Raw genomic sequence first — 15,483 nt, 5'->3', positions numbered from 1 at the left:
ATAATAGTGATAGGGCAGATTCTAGTCATCACTTTATTATCAATGGTAGAAAGATTTAATGCAACTGATAGAATTTGGAATATCATTAGTACATTTTTCAGTCTATCAGTGATATTACAATTCTTTCAAGTTATTTTTAGCTAGAAACTAATTGGCTTGGCACAACTAAATATAATGAGTACTGTTTGGATATGAAACATGTTCCAGTCATTGAAGTATCTAATGACTACTGTTTGGATATGAAACATGTTCCACAGTCATTGAAGTAAACTCTTAAATCATTCTAAAATTTTGATAAATTGAGAAGAATACACAAAATATCATTTAATGTTTGGTTTGGACTTTGTATCTTGCGGTGAAGTCTTCAAGAGTCGCATAGAAATGTGATCAGTGGCGGATAGGTAAATACCGTCCACAAATATTGTTTAGGTTCAAACGTCAAAAGTTCAAAACCCGGGAGGTACAGACTTATCCTCGTAAATGTCGTAACCTGTTGCAAAAATGAGGGCTGTACCAACATGGGTTGATAAAGTTCACGACAGAGATAAAGTGGAACAGTGGTAAGGAAATAATAGCCTACTATGATTGTATATTGAGTATGGGAAGAAACTTTCACCCATTAGGAAATATATATTTAGTTGTTATCCTACATAAAGCCAAAACCAGAGTATGCTTCTCATGTTTTATTTCTGTACCTAAAGAAGTACAAAGAGCTAACAGAGAAATACAGAGGGAAGGGAACAGAGATGGTTCCAGAATTAAGGGAGCTAAGTTATAGGATAACTATACATAAACTAACGAATAAAATGGAATGAATTGTAGACTATAAATTTACATTTTAAAGAAAAATAACAATACAAGAGAAGAGTGAAATGTCACATTATATGATGTCTTGGTTTGATAATGGTATCATTCATAAGTGCCTGTTTACTGAGAGGTTTTTGGATAGCCTATTTTATGTTGTAGAAAAAGCAGCATTTTATTGTGCATCCAGGTCTTGACTGATGTTGAAGAAAATGCTATGATAGACACCCACTTTTCCATAAAAGATTACTGATACCTTTGATTTACAAGAAAATCATTACAGTAAAGCTTTCTTCAACTCACTTTGTGAAGGTGCTTTCATTTAATGTTTACAGCTGATTTCCATTGGAGGTTATTAAATAAAGCTGTCTGAATATCTTGGAGGATCTTGGCACCCATCTGTTCAATATCAATGTTCATCAAAGGTTGGCAGCTGTGACAGTATGTCAGGGCTTTTTATAGTAGGTGTTTGACTTCAAACTTTTACTTTTCAGCATCTACGATTTGTGCTTTAGACCAGATGGCTTACAGCTGATTGTGGCAGCAGGAAATCGTGTGTTGGTTTATGACACTACTGATGGTGCCTTAGTACAGCCTCTCAAAGGTATGTTTGTAAAGAAAAGGTTATTACGGTTATTGCACATTCTGATTAAAGGAAAACCCAACGATGCTAGATTAATTGGTTGAAAATTTGTGTAATATAGTATCTTGAAAAATTTTAGCTTGCAAAATATTACACAAATCAGTTTTACTCCCATTTTTCATGATACAAACTGGGATTTTTTGAAACACTGGCATAAGGACTTTATGTCAGCATCTTAGATGAAAAGCAAATGCAAATAAAACTGGTTTTATCAAAACTTTTATCAAGTTGCTGACATGGTTACTGGAGGAAACATTACCAAGTTACTGATATGGTTGCTGGAGGATACATTGTTATCAAGTTGTTGAATTTTATGTGCATAAGAGTAAGAGTAAATGTGAATAAGAGCAAGGTTATTAGGTACAGTAGGGTTGAGGGTCAAGTCAGTTGGGAGGTAAGTTTGAATGGAGAAAAACTGGAGGAAGTAAAGTGTTTTAGATATCTGGGAGTGGATCTGGCAGCGGATGGAACCATGGAAGCGGAAGTGGATCATAGGGTGGGGGAGGGGGCAAAAATCCTGGGAGCCTAGAAGAATGTGTGGAAGTCGAGAACATTATCTCGGAAAGCAAAAATGGGTATGTTTGAAGGAATAGTGGTTCCAACAATGTTGTATGGTTGCGAGGCGTGGGCTATGGATAGAGTTGTGCGCAGGAGGGTGGATGTGCTAGAAATGAGATGTTTGAGGACAATGTGTGGTGTGAGGTGGTTTGATCGAGTAAGTAACGTAAGGGTAAGAGAGATGTGTGGAAATAAAAAGAGCGTGGTTGAGAGAGCAGAAGAGGGTGTTTTGAAATGGTTTGGGCACATGGAGAGAATGAGTGAGGAAAGATTGACCAAGAGGATATATGTGTCGGAGGTGGAGGGAACGAGGAGAAGTGGGAGACCAAATTGGAGGTGGAAAGATGGAGTGAAAAAGATTTTGTGTGATCGGGGCCTGAACATGCAGGAGGGTGAGAGGAGGGCGAGGAATGGAGTGAATTGAATCGATGTGGTATACCGGGGTTGACGTGCTGTCAGTGGATTGAATCAGGGCATGTGAAGCGTCTGGGGTAAACCATGGAAAGCTGTGTAGGTATGTATATTTGCGTGCGTGGACGTGTATGTATATACATGTGTATGGGGGTGGGTTGGGCCATTTCTTTCGTCTGTTTCCTTACGCTACCTCGCAAATGCGGGAGACAGCGACAAAGCAAAAAAAAAAAAAAAAAAAAAAAATCATTGCTTCATTGCCAGAGGATAGGCAGGGAGCAACATATTCTTTGTTAGAGGCAGTACCAGTGTTTGCTGTCCATAATAACTGTGCTTATGGCTGCTTGTTAAGTAATTGGTATATTACTAAATGTTTTTAACTATGAAAGATGGTGTATGGTAATACTTTAGATATGAAGTGTTTTTCCAGAAATAAACCTGATTAAAATCTAGTATATAAGATTGAGTTATAGATTTTGGAAGATAAAAGATATGTTATGCATCAATTTTAAAATCTGCATCCTTTCCGGTCAGACAACACAAATGTTCTGGGTCACACTATGGAAGACACTTCAACAAAATGCATATACTTACTAAATATTTACTTGACTCAACTGGATAATATCTTTTTACTTGCTTTGTTTACTTTGATAGAATACAGTTCATCATAAGAAAGACTAGGCATTGAATGGTATTACTTCGAAAAAGGTACAAGCAGGCAATTGAAACATTTATCTATATATCTGTATCTCTGATACCCGTTCCCACTGGGAACTCCTATTAAGGGGTGGCAGTGGCAAAAGAGTCTCTACTTATCTCTGGTCTTACATGCTTGCCACACAACATGATTTTGCACATTCTTCCACCTTTTCTCTCCCTCCTGTATTCATCCACCCTATTTGCCCATGTCCCAGGTGGTCTTCCTCTCAAACCAACTCCTTTAATTGTACTATCATACACTCTCCTTGTAAACTCCCAGTCTTGCATTTTTTTACATGCCCAAACCACCTCAAAGTTTTACATTGCTGTGTTACCTTTAGTAGATAGCAGAAACATTGACAGGTCATTGTGTGAAGATGAAATAAAGAGAACTTCAGTAATATATGAATGGAGGTAACAATATTGATTATTTGGGAAGATTTATGTTGATTTATTGGGCCTTTTCCTTATGAGAAGTTGGATGAAATTTCATATCATTGATACCAAGTTATGCATTGAATTAATGTAAATTGGTGTATTGATTTCTGAATGAACCCTGATACTTGAAAAGTAGGCTAAGCTCTTACTTAATGAAACTTCACATGTTACTTTTAGACTTTCATAACTTGCAGGTCATAAGGAAGCCGTTTACTGTGTGTGTTACAGTCGAGATGGAAAGCGTTTTGCATCGGGAAGTGCAGATAAAAGTGTTATTATATGGACATCAAAACTGGAAGGCATTCTTAAATACTCGTAAGTTTTTTCAAACCGTCACTCTTTCTTGTGTTTCCAGGGTAGTACCAATAACAGATGAAGAAATGACCTCATTTGTTCACAGCTATTCTTTATTTGTCATGTATGATGAACTGAATGCAGAGCCCCTTATCCTCAACCAGGCCCAACAGATCTTTCTGTAGTTTCCCTCAAATGCTTTGTATGTCTAGGTTCAGCTCCTCCCCAATCTTATGCTTTGTACATGCCTTCACCCTCTAAATCAGTACCCTCCCATACAGTTTTCCAGGAATACTCAACATACATATGCCTCAGTAGTTTGAACACTGACCTTTATCCCCTTTGCTTTTGTACATTGGCACTATACATGCATTCAGCCAATCCTCAGACACTTCACCATGATCCATACATACATTGCATATCCTTACCAACCAATCACCAACACAGTCATCCCCTTTCTTAATGCTTTCAACTGCAGTACTATCCAAACTCACCGCTTTGCTGGATTTCATCTTCTGCAAGGCTTTCACCACCTCTTCTTGCTTTTCTAAACCACTCTCCCTGTCTCTCACTTTACACACCACCCCGACCAAAACACCTTACATCTGCCACTCTATCATTAAACACATTCAGCAATCCTTCAAAACACTTCATCATTACTTGTTATTGCTTCCCCCCTTGCCCCCTTCACCGATGTTCCCATTTGTTCTTTTGTCTTATGCATGTTATTTACCTCCTTCCAAAACATCTTTTTATTCTCCCTAAAGTTTAATGATACCTTCTCACCCCAAATCCTGTTTGCCCTCTTTTTCAACCCTTGCTTCTTCCTCTTAACCTCCTGCTGCTTTCTCATATATATTTCCCAGACATTTGCACTACTTCCTTGCAAGTATCATCCAAATGCCTTTCTTTTCTCTTTCATTAACAAATTTACCTCTTCATCCAACCATTCACTACCCTTTCTAATCTGCCTACCTCCCACCATCTCATGCCACATGCATCTCTTGCACATGCCATCACTGCTTCCCTAAATACATCTTATTCCTCATACACTCCCCTCGCGTCATTTGCTCTCACCTTTTGCCATTCTACACCCAATATCTCCTGGCACTTCCTCACACGAGTCTCCTTTCCAAGTTCATTTATTCTCACCTTATTCTTCTCTCTGACATTCTCTCTTCTTTTTTGAATACCTCTACAAATCTTCACCTTTGCCTCCACAAGATAGTGATCAGACATCTCACCAGCTGCCCCTTTAAGCACATTAACATCCAAAAGTCTCTCTTTTACATGCTTATCAATTAACCCGTAATTTAATAATGCCCTTTGACCATCTTTCCTTCTCGCATACATCTACTTGTGTTTCTTTCCTGTTAAACCAGATATTCCCAATCACCAGTCTTTTTCTAGCAAACAAATCCACAAGCTCTTCACCATTTCCATTCACAACACTGAATGCTCCATCTACACCAATTATACCCTCAGCTACCACACCGTTCACCTTTACATTTAAATCACCCATCACTAATACCTGGTCTCGTAAACCAAAACTGCTGACACACTCTCTCAGCTGCTCCCAAATCACTTGTCTCTCAAGATCTTCTCATAACCAGGTGCATAAGCACCAATATTTGAAGTTACACAACATCATGCAGACTAGATGCCCTCAGAACACTATCTGGCACCAGATTTGGACAAGAATATTAACTCACCATCTACAAACAGTTCACTTGCTCCTCTTTGAATTTTGCCTCATCTTCCTTGTCTTCCACCCTTGCAAAAACCAATATAACAGAGATGCAAATCACATAAAATAGTGCACTTAAACAATCACTGGCTGTCTAGCAACCACAAACACTGCATCTTCACAGTGAAACAAAGATCCACTCTATAACTAACCATTAACTCCAAGTAGAAATAAAAAGCTTACCTCTGCCTTACACATCAGGAATTTCTATTCACAGATGTCCCACCCCCAACAAATATAAGACTGACATAATATATATACACAGAAATAACCTGACAAGTACTAAATGGCGCACCTCCAAACTCAGTCTCGAATTTCAATCCACCAGACATACATCAGTCAGATACCACACTCCAGAAAAATATGAGTCACACTCGCTTATGCTCTGTGCATCACCCATCACTACAACACTACAAACACCATTTCATCATATCCCAAGACTGTTCATGCCCATGATGCAACTACCATAAAATGACCTTGAGAACTTACTGCACAGTTGCATTGCACTCTCTGCACATAGGCACTTACACTTCACAAAACCTTATGACCTGTGGCCTCAACTAGTGGATGTGGCTAGCTTCCTGAGTGCTGCAGGAGCCTCATTAGGATAGAAGGGACTCCTAGGGCAGGAACTAAGTAAATAGTACATGATTTGTAGTGTCTGCATGAAATATCCCAGATGAGAAAATACGTAACATTAAGAGATTTATGGTTTATTATTTTCAATTTCTTTATTTCTAATGGGCACAGTGGTGCAGTTCACTGCTTTGCATACAATCTAATGTCTCATCAGCTAGCCTCTTAATGAGTTATTATTTTCAATATCTCTAACAGGCACAACGATGCTATTCAGTGTCTGGCATACAATCCAGTGTCTCATCAGCTGGCCTCATGTGCACTCAGTGATTTTGGTTTGTGGTCACCAGAACAAAAGAGTGTACAGAAGCATAAAGTAAGTTTCATTTCTCAGTTATGAGATGAGTCTCTTTTCTTGAGGAATTTTACTTTGTTTTTATACCATGCCCTTTTAGGAGTGCTAAGGATTCTTAATTTTGCTATGACTTTAATTAAGGTGATTCTACTTAAATGTTTGATTGATGCAGTTGGGAGGATAGTTTGGGATTCAGTAAGAAGCGTTTTTTTGTATCAAGAATAATGTGATTTTGTACTGGCTTTGTTGTAGTCTTTAGAGAAACTGGGAACATTATTTGTTGTTGAATTGAAGTCTTATGAATGATGAAAGCAGCTGAGCATAAGACTGGAAAATGATAAGAGGCGTGATGGAGAGAGAAGCATGAACATATGTAGATTGTTAATTGATAGATGGAAAATTTAGGTAATGAATAGTTTATTGAGAGTTGGGAGGGGGGGATATCTGGATGGATGTGGTTGTATCACCCAGATTTCCACACTTAATCTACTTACTGAAAATATTTTAGCATAAGAGTGATGTATGTACAGTTCTGGACATAAATTTCTTGTCTCTAGTGGACACTAGTGATATCTGACAAATCAGTGGTTGTAAACATTAGGTTGTTTTTCCTACAATGCTATCTGGACTTCTGTACCATGAAACATATCCATCTTTGCCCTTACAGACACTTTCCACATTCTCCTTAGTGCACCTCAGGCTTTAGCCCCTTCACCCTCCATTTGTATCACATCAGTTCCCTTGGTTCTGTCTACTGCCAAGTTCACTGCTGGGTATGTAAAACACTCCCCTTCCACCATTTGGGCTCACACTCCAACCAGCCTGTCTCTCTATCCTGTTAAACTTAGTAACCTTGCTTTTATACACATTAATTCTTAAAATGTTTGCTTTCACACACTCTCCCAAACTCAGACACCTACTCTTGCAGATTGTCATTCATATCTGCCACAAAAGCTGTATCATCAGCAAACAGCAATTGAATTGCCTCCAAGACCCCCTTCCACCAGCAGACTGCAGACCTGCCTTTCTTTCCAAGACCCTTGCATTTATTTTCCTCACCTCCCCTATTCATAAACAGATTAAATAGCCTATCCACTTTCACCCCAAACCATTTACACTTCTCTCTTAGTACTCACACATTTGCCATATTCTCTTGATAAAATTTCTTCACTGCTTGAGCAACTTGCCTCCCACACCATATATTCATAACACCTTCCACAAATCATCACTAGCACCCCTGTCATATGCTTTCTCAAGATCCATACAGATCCCTCTGCCTATCTAAGTATTTCTCACAGATTCTTCAAGGGAAACACCTGATCCACTCATCCTATGCCACATCTGAAACTATGTTGTTCCTTTCAAATTTAATGCTTTGTGCATACTACTACCCTCTCAGGTACCTCTGTCCCATACTATTTACCAGTTGTACTTAGCAAATAATAATGATACTGTGGAAATGATAATAATTATGATAATGATGATAATGATATTAGCAATAATGATATTAAAGGTAATAGTAATGATGATTATGATAATGATGTAATGATAATGATGGTAATAATGATAACAACATTGAGTAATAGAGATATAGGCACAGTAATATTTAAATGATATTAGTTATTTTCATTCTTTTATCTTTGATTCCCTTTCCATTTATAAAATCTTTTGTTAGGTTTTTGTTCCAAATCACACTGTGGTTACTTAGAAGTTACATATAAAGTGTAAAGTATAAGTTTTAAGATTAGATCTAAATTTGGTGCCTTTTGGAAACTGAATTTCAGGCAAATGTGATACACTTTTACGCCTCATTTAATCAAATTCCTGGTGGTGTAATTTGTACATGAGGTTGAGATGCAAGGTGCTTTGGACCGTAAAAAGTGAATGATGGATACATGGTAGTCTGAGGGATGTGAGTTACTCTAGACGTGAATCTTCAAGCAACTTAGTAGTACATAGCTTTGAAGTACCTGTATCAGAATTTTTTTTTCATCCTGTGTACTGCAAGTCATTAATATTTATTTGTTTGATGTAGTTGCTTATGTGAGTGATTTTTGTGTGTAGAATGTTTTTCTGTTTTACAGAGCACAAGCCGAATCTGTAGCTGTGCATGGACTAATGATGGTGTTTATATGGCTCTTGGACTTGCAAATGGAGTTGTATCCATCAGAAACAAGGTAAGAAATATTAGTTGCAGGTAAATGGTATCTTTACAAGATTAGTCCTCACCATCTCCTGAATGGATAGAGGTAGTAGAATGGTAGTGGCACTTGGTGAACTAGATCCCAAGTAGGTCAAGGTGTCAAGTCACTTTGATCTACTAAACTTAGGTGAAGGCAGAAGGCCATATCATCATAGGGTTCATGAATGCTGACTGAATATTAATAGGTGTAATTTAGAATCCATATACATATATAGTCCATATACTTGAAAGATTTTACGATACTTGCCAGCAGACAGTTTGTCTCCTTTACTGTTTTCCTAATGTGGGGCTCTGGGGACAGGTTAGAGATGATGTCTACTCACAGGTTTTTCTCATACACAGAATCCTGAAGCTTATTTCCTACTTGGTAAAATTCATATGGAGGCTGTCTTTTGCTTTGTCCTATCCTCTTTGATTTATATTTGCTTGTGTTGAATTTCATCAGCCACATTTCTTACAAACTTTGGCAAAAGTCTGTTTAGGTCCCCTTATAAGCTGATGGAATCCTCCTTGCTTTTCACTTCCCTCATGACCTTTGCATCATATGCAAACGTATTAAGGTAGGATTCCATACCTTCAGGCAAGTCATTAATATAGGTCAAGAAGAGTAATGGTCCCAGAACCGAACTCTGTGTTACTCTGCTGGTCACCTCAACCCATTTGGAAAATGCTCCTCTGACATGCATCCTTTGTTCCCTCTTGCTGAGATAATCTTCTGTCAATCATGCTTTGCATGAGTTTGTATGTGTGTATGTAAGAAAAAGGGGAAGAGTGAGAAAAAATAAAAGGTTGGAGTGATGGAAAGTTTGAGGTATCAGGGCCTAACATTCAAGAGTTGAAAGATATGCATTGAATATATTGCAATGATGTAGCATGTGGTAGAGACAATATGCTGTCTGTGGGCTGAACCAGGGCATGTGAAGTGGTCAAGGTAAACCATTGAATAGTCTGTGGGGTATGGCCATGGGCTCTTGTTTTGATAAAGTATACTTGATAGCTTGGGAGTGACCAAGTTCATTTTGAAGCCATTGTTTGTTTGTTCATGATGTTGCCTCACTAGGTGGGAGAGGCAGTTAGGTATAAGAAAAGTATTTATATTTGTATTTTTATATATTCATATGTTTTAGGTAGGGGAAGAGAAAATGAGAATTGAACGACCAGGAGGCACTAGTTCTCCTGTTTGGTCACTAGCATGGAACCCCTCAAAGTAAGTTTTCTGATAGTGTGAATTTATTTTTGATATATGAAGTGTGTTAGTCCATGAATAATATTCTTGAAGAAGTGCTTCTCTTGCACAAACATACAAATTCACCCTTGACTGCAGCACTGTTTTTTTATAGTAAGGCCACCTGCTTTCTCTGTGCAACTTTTAAAATTGCACTCAACCATGTTTGCATCCCACTTAGGAGTTATGTACAGTACTTGGTATTATTGGGAATCATTTGGATATTCAAGATGTAGATGATCAGGGTTACTTATGAATAGATTCCTGATGCATATTTATGGATGGTACAGAGAAAATTCATTCAAAGAGTTCATGAAAGAATATAGTATAGTGAGATAAGAACTTTAACTTCACTGTTGAGTTTTGTTCTTAAGTTGTATTGTGAAAGTTGTTTCTGCCCTTATATAATGTTTTCCCTTTTGCACCTTTTGTGATTTGTGGAATTCCCTCCTTGCACATGATTTTTGTCCTTTAAACACAACCTGAAGCTTTTTTTTTGTGTCTATATAACAACCTTGTATTTTATTATTTGGAAAACAGAATGTGCTTTTATTTATGTTATTGTATCAGATGCATCATTGTGTATATCATTAACATTTTTTGCATCTTCCTTAGCACCTTATTAATCTTCAAAAAGCTGTCAGGAAATCATCAGCCATGGCAACATGAATTACCTTTTTCTGAATCAAGCCTTGGAGTAAAGCTAGATATTTATTCATTCTGTTTTTAACATGCAAGCAGATTCCAATGTGAGAGCATTAAGTTAAAAAAACTTTTCAAGATTTTGAAATCATTTTCTGATGATTGTTTTGAAGGTATTCTTTTTTTTACCTCTGATTTTTTTATATACGTAAATTCAGATATACACTATTTATCTTTTAACTGCAAAAATTGATAAGCATTCTACTAAAAAGAAAGTCTTCACTGATGGATCTCATACTTTCTGTGTGTATACATACATATATTTTTTATTTTACAGGGATGAGCCAGTTGATGTACTTTGTGTAGCAGACTGGGGACAAAATCTCTCATTTTATACCCTTAGTGGAAAACAGGTAATGACTGTAGTTGGCTATAATTGGCTGGGTACCTTCCTGATATGGGAAATGGCAAACTTGTATGAAGGCAAAAGAGTTTTACTTAAGTTAATATATGGAAAGTTCTGGGGGGCCTGGATGTGGATAAGGAGCTATGGTTTTAGTGGTGCATTACACAACACAATGGCTAGAGAAAGGATGTGAGAGGATGTGGCCTTTCTTCGTCTGTTCCTGGCACTACCTTGTTTACATGGGAAATGGCGATTGAGTGTCAAAAGAAAGTTTTTTGGGAGCATTGAAGAATATATGGAAAGCGAGAATGTTATTTCGAACAAAAACGGGTATGCTTGAAGGAATAGGGGTTCCAACAATGTTATATGGTTGCGAGGCATGGGCTATAGATAGGGTTGTGTGGAGGAGAGTGGATGTTTGGAAATGAAGTGTTTGAGGACAATATGTGGTGTGAAGTGTTTTGGTCAAGTAAGTAATGAAAGGGTGAGAGAGATGTGTGGTAATAAAAAGAGAGTGGTTGAGAGAACATAAGAGGGTGTATTGAAATGGATTTGTCACATGGAGAGAATTAGTGAGGAAAGATTGACAAAGAGGATATGTATGTCAGAGGTGAAGGAAACGAGAAGTGGGAGACCAAATTGGAGGTGGGAGGATGGAGTGAAAAAGATTTTGAGCAAATGGGGCCTGAACATACAGGAGGGTGAAAGGTGTGCAAGGAATAGAATGAACTGGAATGATGTGGTATACCGGGGTGGATGTGCTGTCAATAGATTAAACTAGGGCATGTGAAGCATCTGGGGTAAACCATGGAAAGTTTTGTGGGGCCTGGATGTGAAAGGGAGCTGTAGTTTTGGTGCATTACACATGACAGCTAGAGACTGAGTGTGAACGAATGTGGCCTTTGTTGTCTTTTCCTAGCGCTACCAGCTAGAGACTGAGTGTGAACGAATGTGATGTACTTGTGATGCCCCATGCCTTCAAGGCAGCCATTAGTAATGCTGTAATTTCCTACACATCACCTCAAACTCATCTCAAAGTTTTGGATTATCTTTGCTTAAGTCCTCTTAGAAGTTAAATTTCACAGTTTTACTTCTCAGGTTTTGCTCTTATTCCTTGTATGTTCATCCACATTTCTCATCCTATACTTTCTGCAGTAAAAGGCTAAACTCCATAATTCCACCATATGATATGATATAAACCCCATCCTAACCCTGTCTTAAACTGCACATCATTCACACTTCCTGTCATAGTAATTTTTGATGATAATTGACTCTTGTGTATACTGCCTTCCCTCTGTTTATACCATGGATACTTCTAAGCATATACATAAGTAAAGTATGAACTCACAACACTCATGCCTGTCGCTGCACACTTTTCACATATTCATTTACCATTATCATTTACAGCCAGGACCCCACATCCAATTATCACTCCCTCTTCCATTTCTCACCCAAATCCATCCATTCAAATCATCTGCTCCACATTTAATGTCCTGGATCAAAATCCTGTATTGCGTTCTGATTTTTCAAATAAAGAATTTTATTCTAAAGAGTACACTATTTGGTTGATGTAGACCCCATATTCAAGGCCTCAGCTCAAGGCCATCCTTGTCGTAGTGGAAAACTCACAACTTTTCACTAGAATTTCTTGTTTTATATTGTAGTACTTAAAGACTTGCTGGTTTAAGGAAAAGTAGCCTTTAGATGGGATTGATGGATAGAGTCAGAATATTGTAAAGGGCTAGTGATATTGCAGATGAGAATGCAAGAGGAATGATTTGGGACTGAATGCATTTGAGACTATTTGTGTATAGAAGTGAAGAATTGAAAACATGGGTCTTTTTTGATGAATCAAGTTATTGTGTAAAGATAAAAATGAAAACACGTATGTGTGGAAGTTTATATGTCACTTTGACAGTGGATTTAGGCTGTAGTTATGCATAGGCTATATATACCTGAATTGATCCAAGGAATTAGGAACAGATTAATGATAATAGATGTGCAAATAGACATAATTTTAGAAGTAGAATTAGAGTTAATGATAATAAAGTGTTTGAATACGAGTCTTCACTCATCTTTTTGTATTTTTACATGTAATATCTGAAGACTGGATAATTCTTTTCAATATCCAAGATGAAAAATAATTTGTAGTATAGAAAGCTTAATAGGTAGAGAGTTGAAGAGGATGTGCTGAAATGATTTGATATATTGATAGAATGAATGAAGAGGGGTAAACAAAGAGGATGTATGTGTCAGAAGTGTATGGAACAAAGAGAAGGGCTAGACCAGATTGGAAATGGATGGATTGAGTGAAAATGATTTTCAGTGATCAGGGCCTGAATATGCAGGAGAGTAAAAGGCATGCATGGGAAGGTGATTTGGAATGATGTGGTATACAGGGGTTGACATGATGTCAATGGACAGGACCAGGGCATGTGAAGCTGCCAGGGTAAATCATGGAAAGTTCTGTGGAGCCTGTTTGTGGATAGGAAGCTGAGATTTCAAAGGATTGCACATGACAGCTGGAGAATGGATGCAGGAACAGTGATCAAGTATGAGGAAAAAAGGTGGGTACTGTACGGTTATGATGGCCATTATTTTTTGTGTCTCTAGGTTGGAAAGGAAAGACCTCTTGGATTTGACCCGTGCTGTGTAAACTACTTCAGTAGAGGAGAATACCTACTTGTTGGGGGTTCCAACAAAGCTTGCCTCCTTTACACCAGAGAGGGGGTTAAACTTGGGACTATTGGAGAACAATCTTCCTGGGTGTGGTGCTGTGCTGCTCGACCAGACTCTAACTTTGTAGTAAGTACTAAGTGCTTGACATGTTGAGTTTTATCATATAACTTTATGATAATCTCTCTCCAAAGAGTTATAGAAATCTGATTGCTTTGAACTGATCTCTTTATCATGAAAAAAGGCACTAAATTGCTTAGTACTTATCAGTCCACTAATGTACACATGTCTTTCTCAAACAGATTATGAGTAGAGATTTAAGTTATGACAGTATACAGATTGATGTCTTAAAATAGATATGATAATGATTAATTATGTAAGTCAATATAGACCATGGATTATTGGCTTTGCTTTAATTATATTATATATGTCTGCTTTAAAGACATCTAGTAAAGTACTTATTTTGTAGAAATTTCTTTATTCTGCCGGTCTGTCAGTTATTTGAATGAACTTGCATGTCCTTGAATTTCAATCTGTTTATGGATGGGGTGGTGAAGGAGTTAAATTTGAGGGCCTTGGAAAGAAGAGTGAACCTGCGGTCTGTTGGGGTTGGGGGATCTTCGAAGCTGAGTCATTTATGTTTGAGTGACAAACTGCTGAAGATGGATTCTGAGTTTAGGAGAGTGTATGAGAGGAGGAAGTTGAGAGTAGATGTGAATAAAAGCATGTTTATTAGGTTTAGCAGTAGAGAGAGATAGGTTAGTTTGGATGTAAGTTTGAATGGGGAGAACCTGGAGGAAGTGGTGCATTTTAGATACCTTGGAGTTGATAAGGTAGTGAGTGGAACCATGGAAGCTGAAGGGAACCATAGGATGGGTGAGGGAACTAATGTCTTGGGCACATTTAAGAGTGTATGAAGAGAGAGATCTCTCCTTGTGAGTGCAAAGATGGGTATGTTTGATAGTATAGTAATCCTGATGGTGTTGCATGGATGTGAGGCATGGACCCTAGATGAAAAAATAAGGAACAGGGTATATGTGTAGGTAATGAAATAATTCAGGACTGTTTGTGAGGAAGGTTTATTGAATAGGAAATGATAGAGTAAGAGAGAGATGTAGTTGTAAAAGGAGTATATATAAGAGAACTGATTTGGGTGTGCTGAAATGATTTAAACTAAGGATATCCCTGGGGATAGGGGAGAAAGAATTCTTCCCACGTATTCCCTGCGTGTCGTAGAAGGCGACTAAAAGGGAAGGGAGGAGCGGGGGGCGGAAATCCTCCCATCTCATTTCTTTTAATTTTCTAAAAGAAGGAACAGAGAAGGGGGCCAGGTGAGGATATTCCCTCAAAGGCCCAGTCCTCTGTGCCTAACGCTACCTCACTAATGCAGGAAATGGCGAATAGTATGAAAGAAGAAAGATATAATGTTATTCATTTATTTGTAATTACTGCGGAACTATTTCAGTGAAAGAGTCCTGATGTTACCCAGTACCTCTTTTCAAGACTCATGCAACCCAAGGGTGTGTTACCTCCAGTAACAGGGAAATGAAGACTTCTTTGGAATGCTATGGTCTTTGACAAGACTATACTGCCATTGCTATAGCCCTGCCAAAGGTGACTTTTCACTTGCAGTGTACTGGAATACATGTTTGCTATTTTCTGTGTGAGTAGGGTAGCATCAGGAACAGATGAATATGCCTTAGGAGAAAAAGTCCTCATTTGGCTCCTTCCTCCATCCTCTACTACTAATTGTTGTGCAGCCTTGAAGCTACAAGATCTCCATCAAGGTTTTTTGGGGTTGTATAA

General features: G+C 38.0%; 1 protein-coding gene across 1 annotated transcript in view; it reads left to right on the top strand.

Annotated features, from left to right (window-relative positions):
- Window positions 1–415: 415 nt before the first annotated feature.
- Window positions 416–15,483, top strand: part of Oseg1 (intraflagellar transport protein Oseg1) — a 46,452-nt gene continuing 31,384 nt past the window's right edge. The window contains 8 exon segments of the mRNA XM_071668486.1: window positions 416–560; window positions 1,299–1,408; window positions 3,748–3,868; window positions 6,429–6,546; window positions 8,610–8,702; window positions 9,856–9,935; window positions 10,933–11,008; window positions 13,615–13,806. Of these exon segments, the coding sequence (XP_071524587.1) occupies window positions 502–560; window positions 1,299–1,408; window positions 3,748–3,868; window positions 6,429–6,546; window positions 8,610–8,702; window positions 9,856–9,935; window positions 10,933–11,008; window positions 13,615–13,806 (849 nt within the window). The 5' untranslated portion in view covers window positions 416–501.

This window comes from Panulirus ornatus, chromosome 13, assembly GCF_036320965.1.
Source record: "Panulirus ornatus isolate Po-2019 chromosome 13, ASM3632096v1, whole genome shotgun sequence".
Taxonomy (NCBI): Eukaryota; Metazoa; Arthropoda; class Malacostraca; order Decapoda; family Palinuridae; genus Panulirus; species Panulirus ornatus.
The sequence above is the reverse complement of the archived record's forward strand: the minus strand, read 5'-3'. Positions and strand labels throughout refer to the sequence as shown.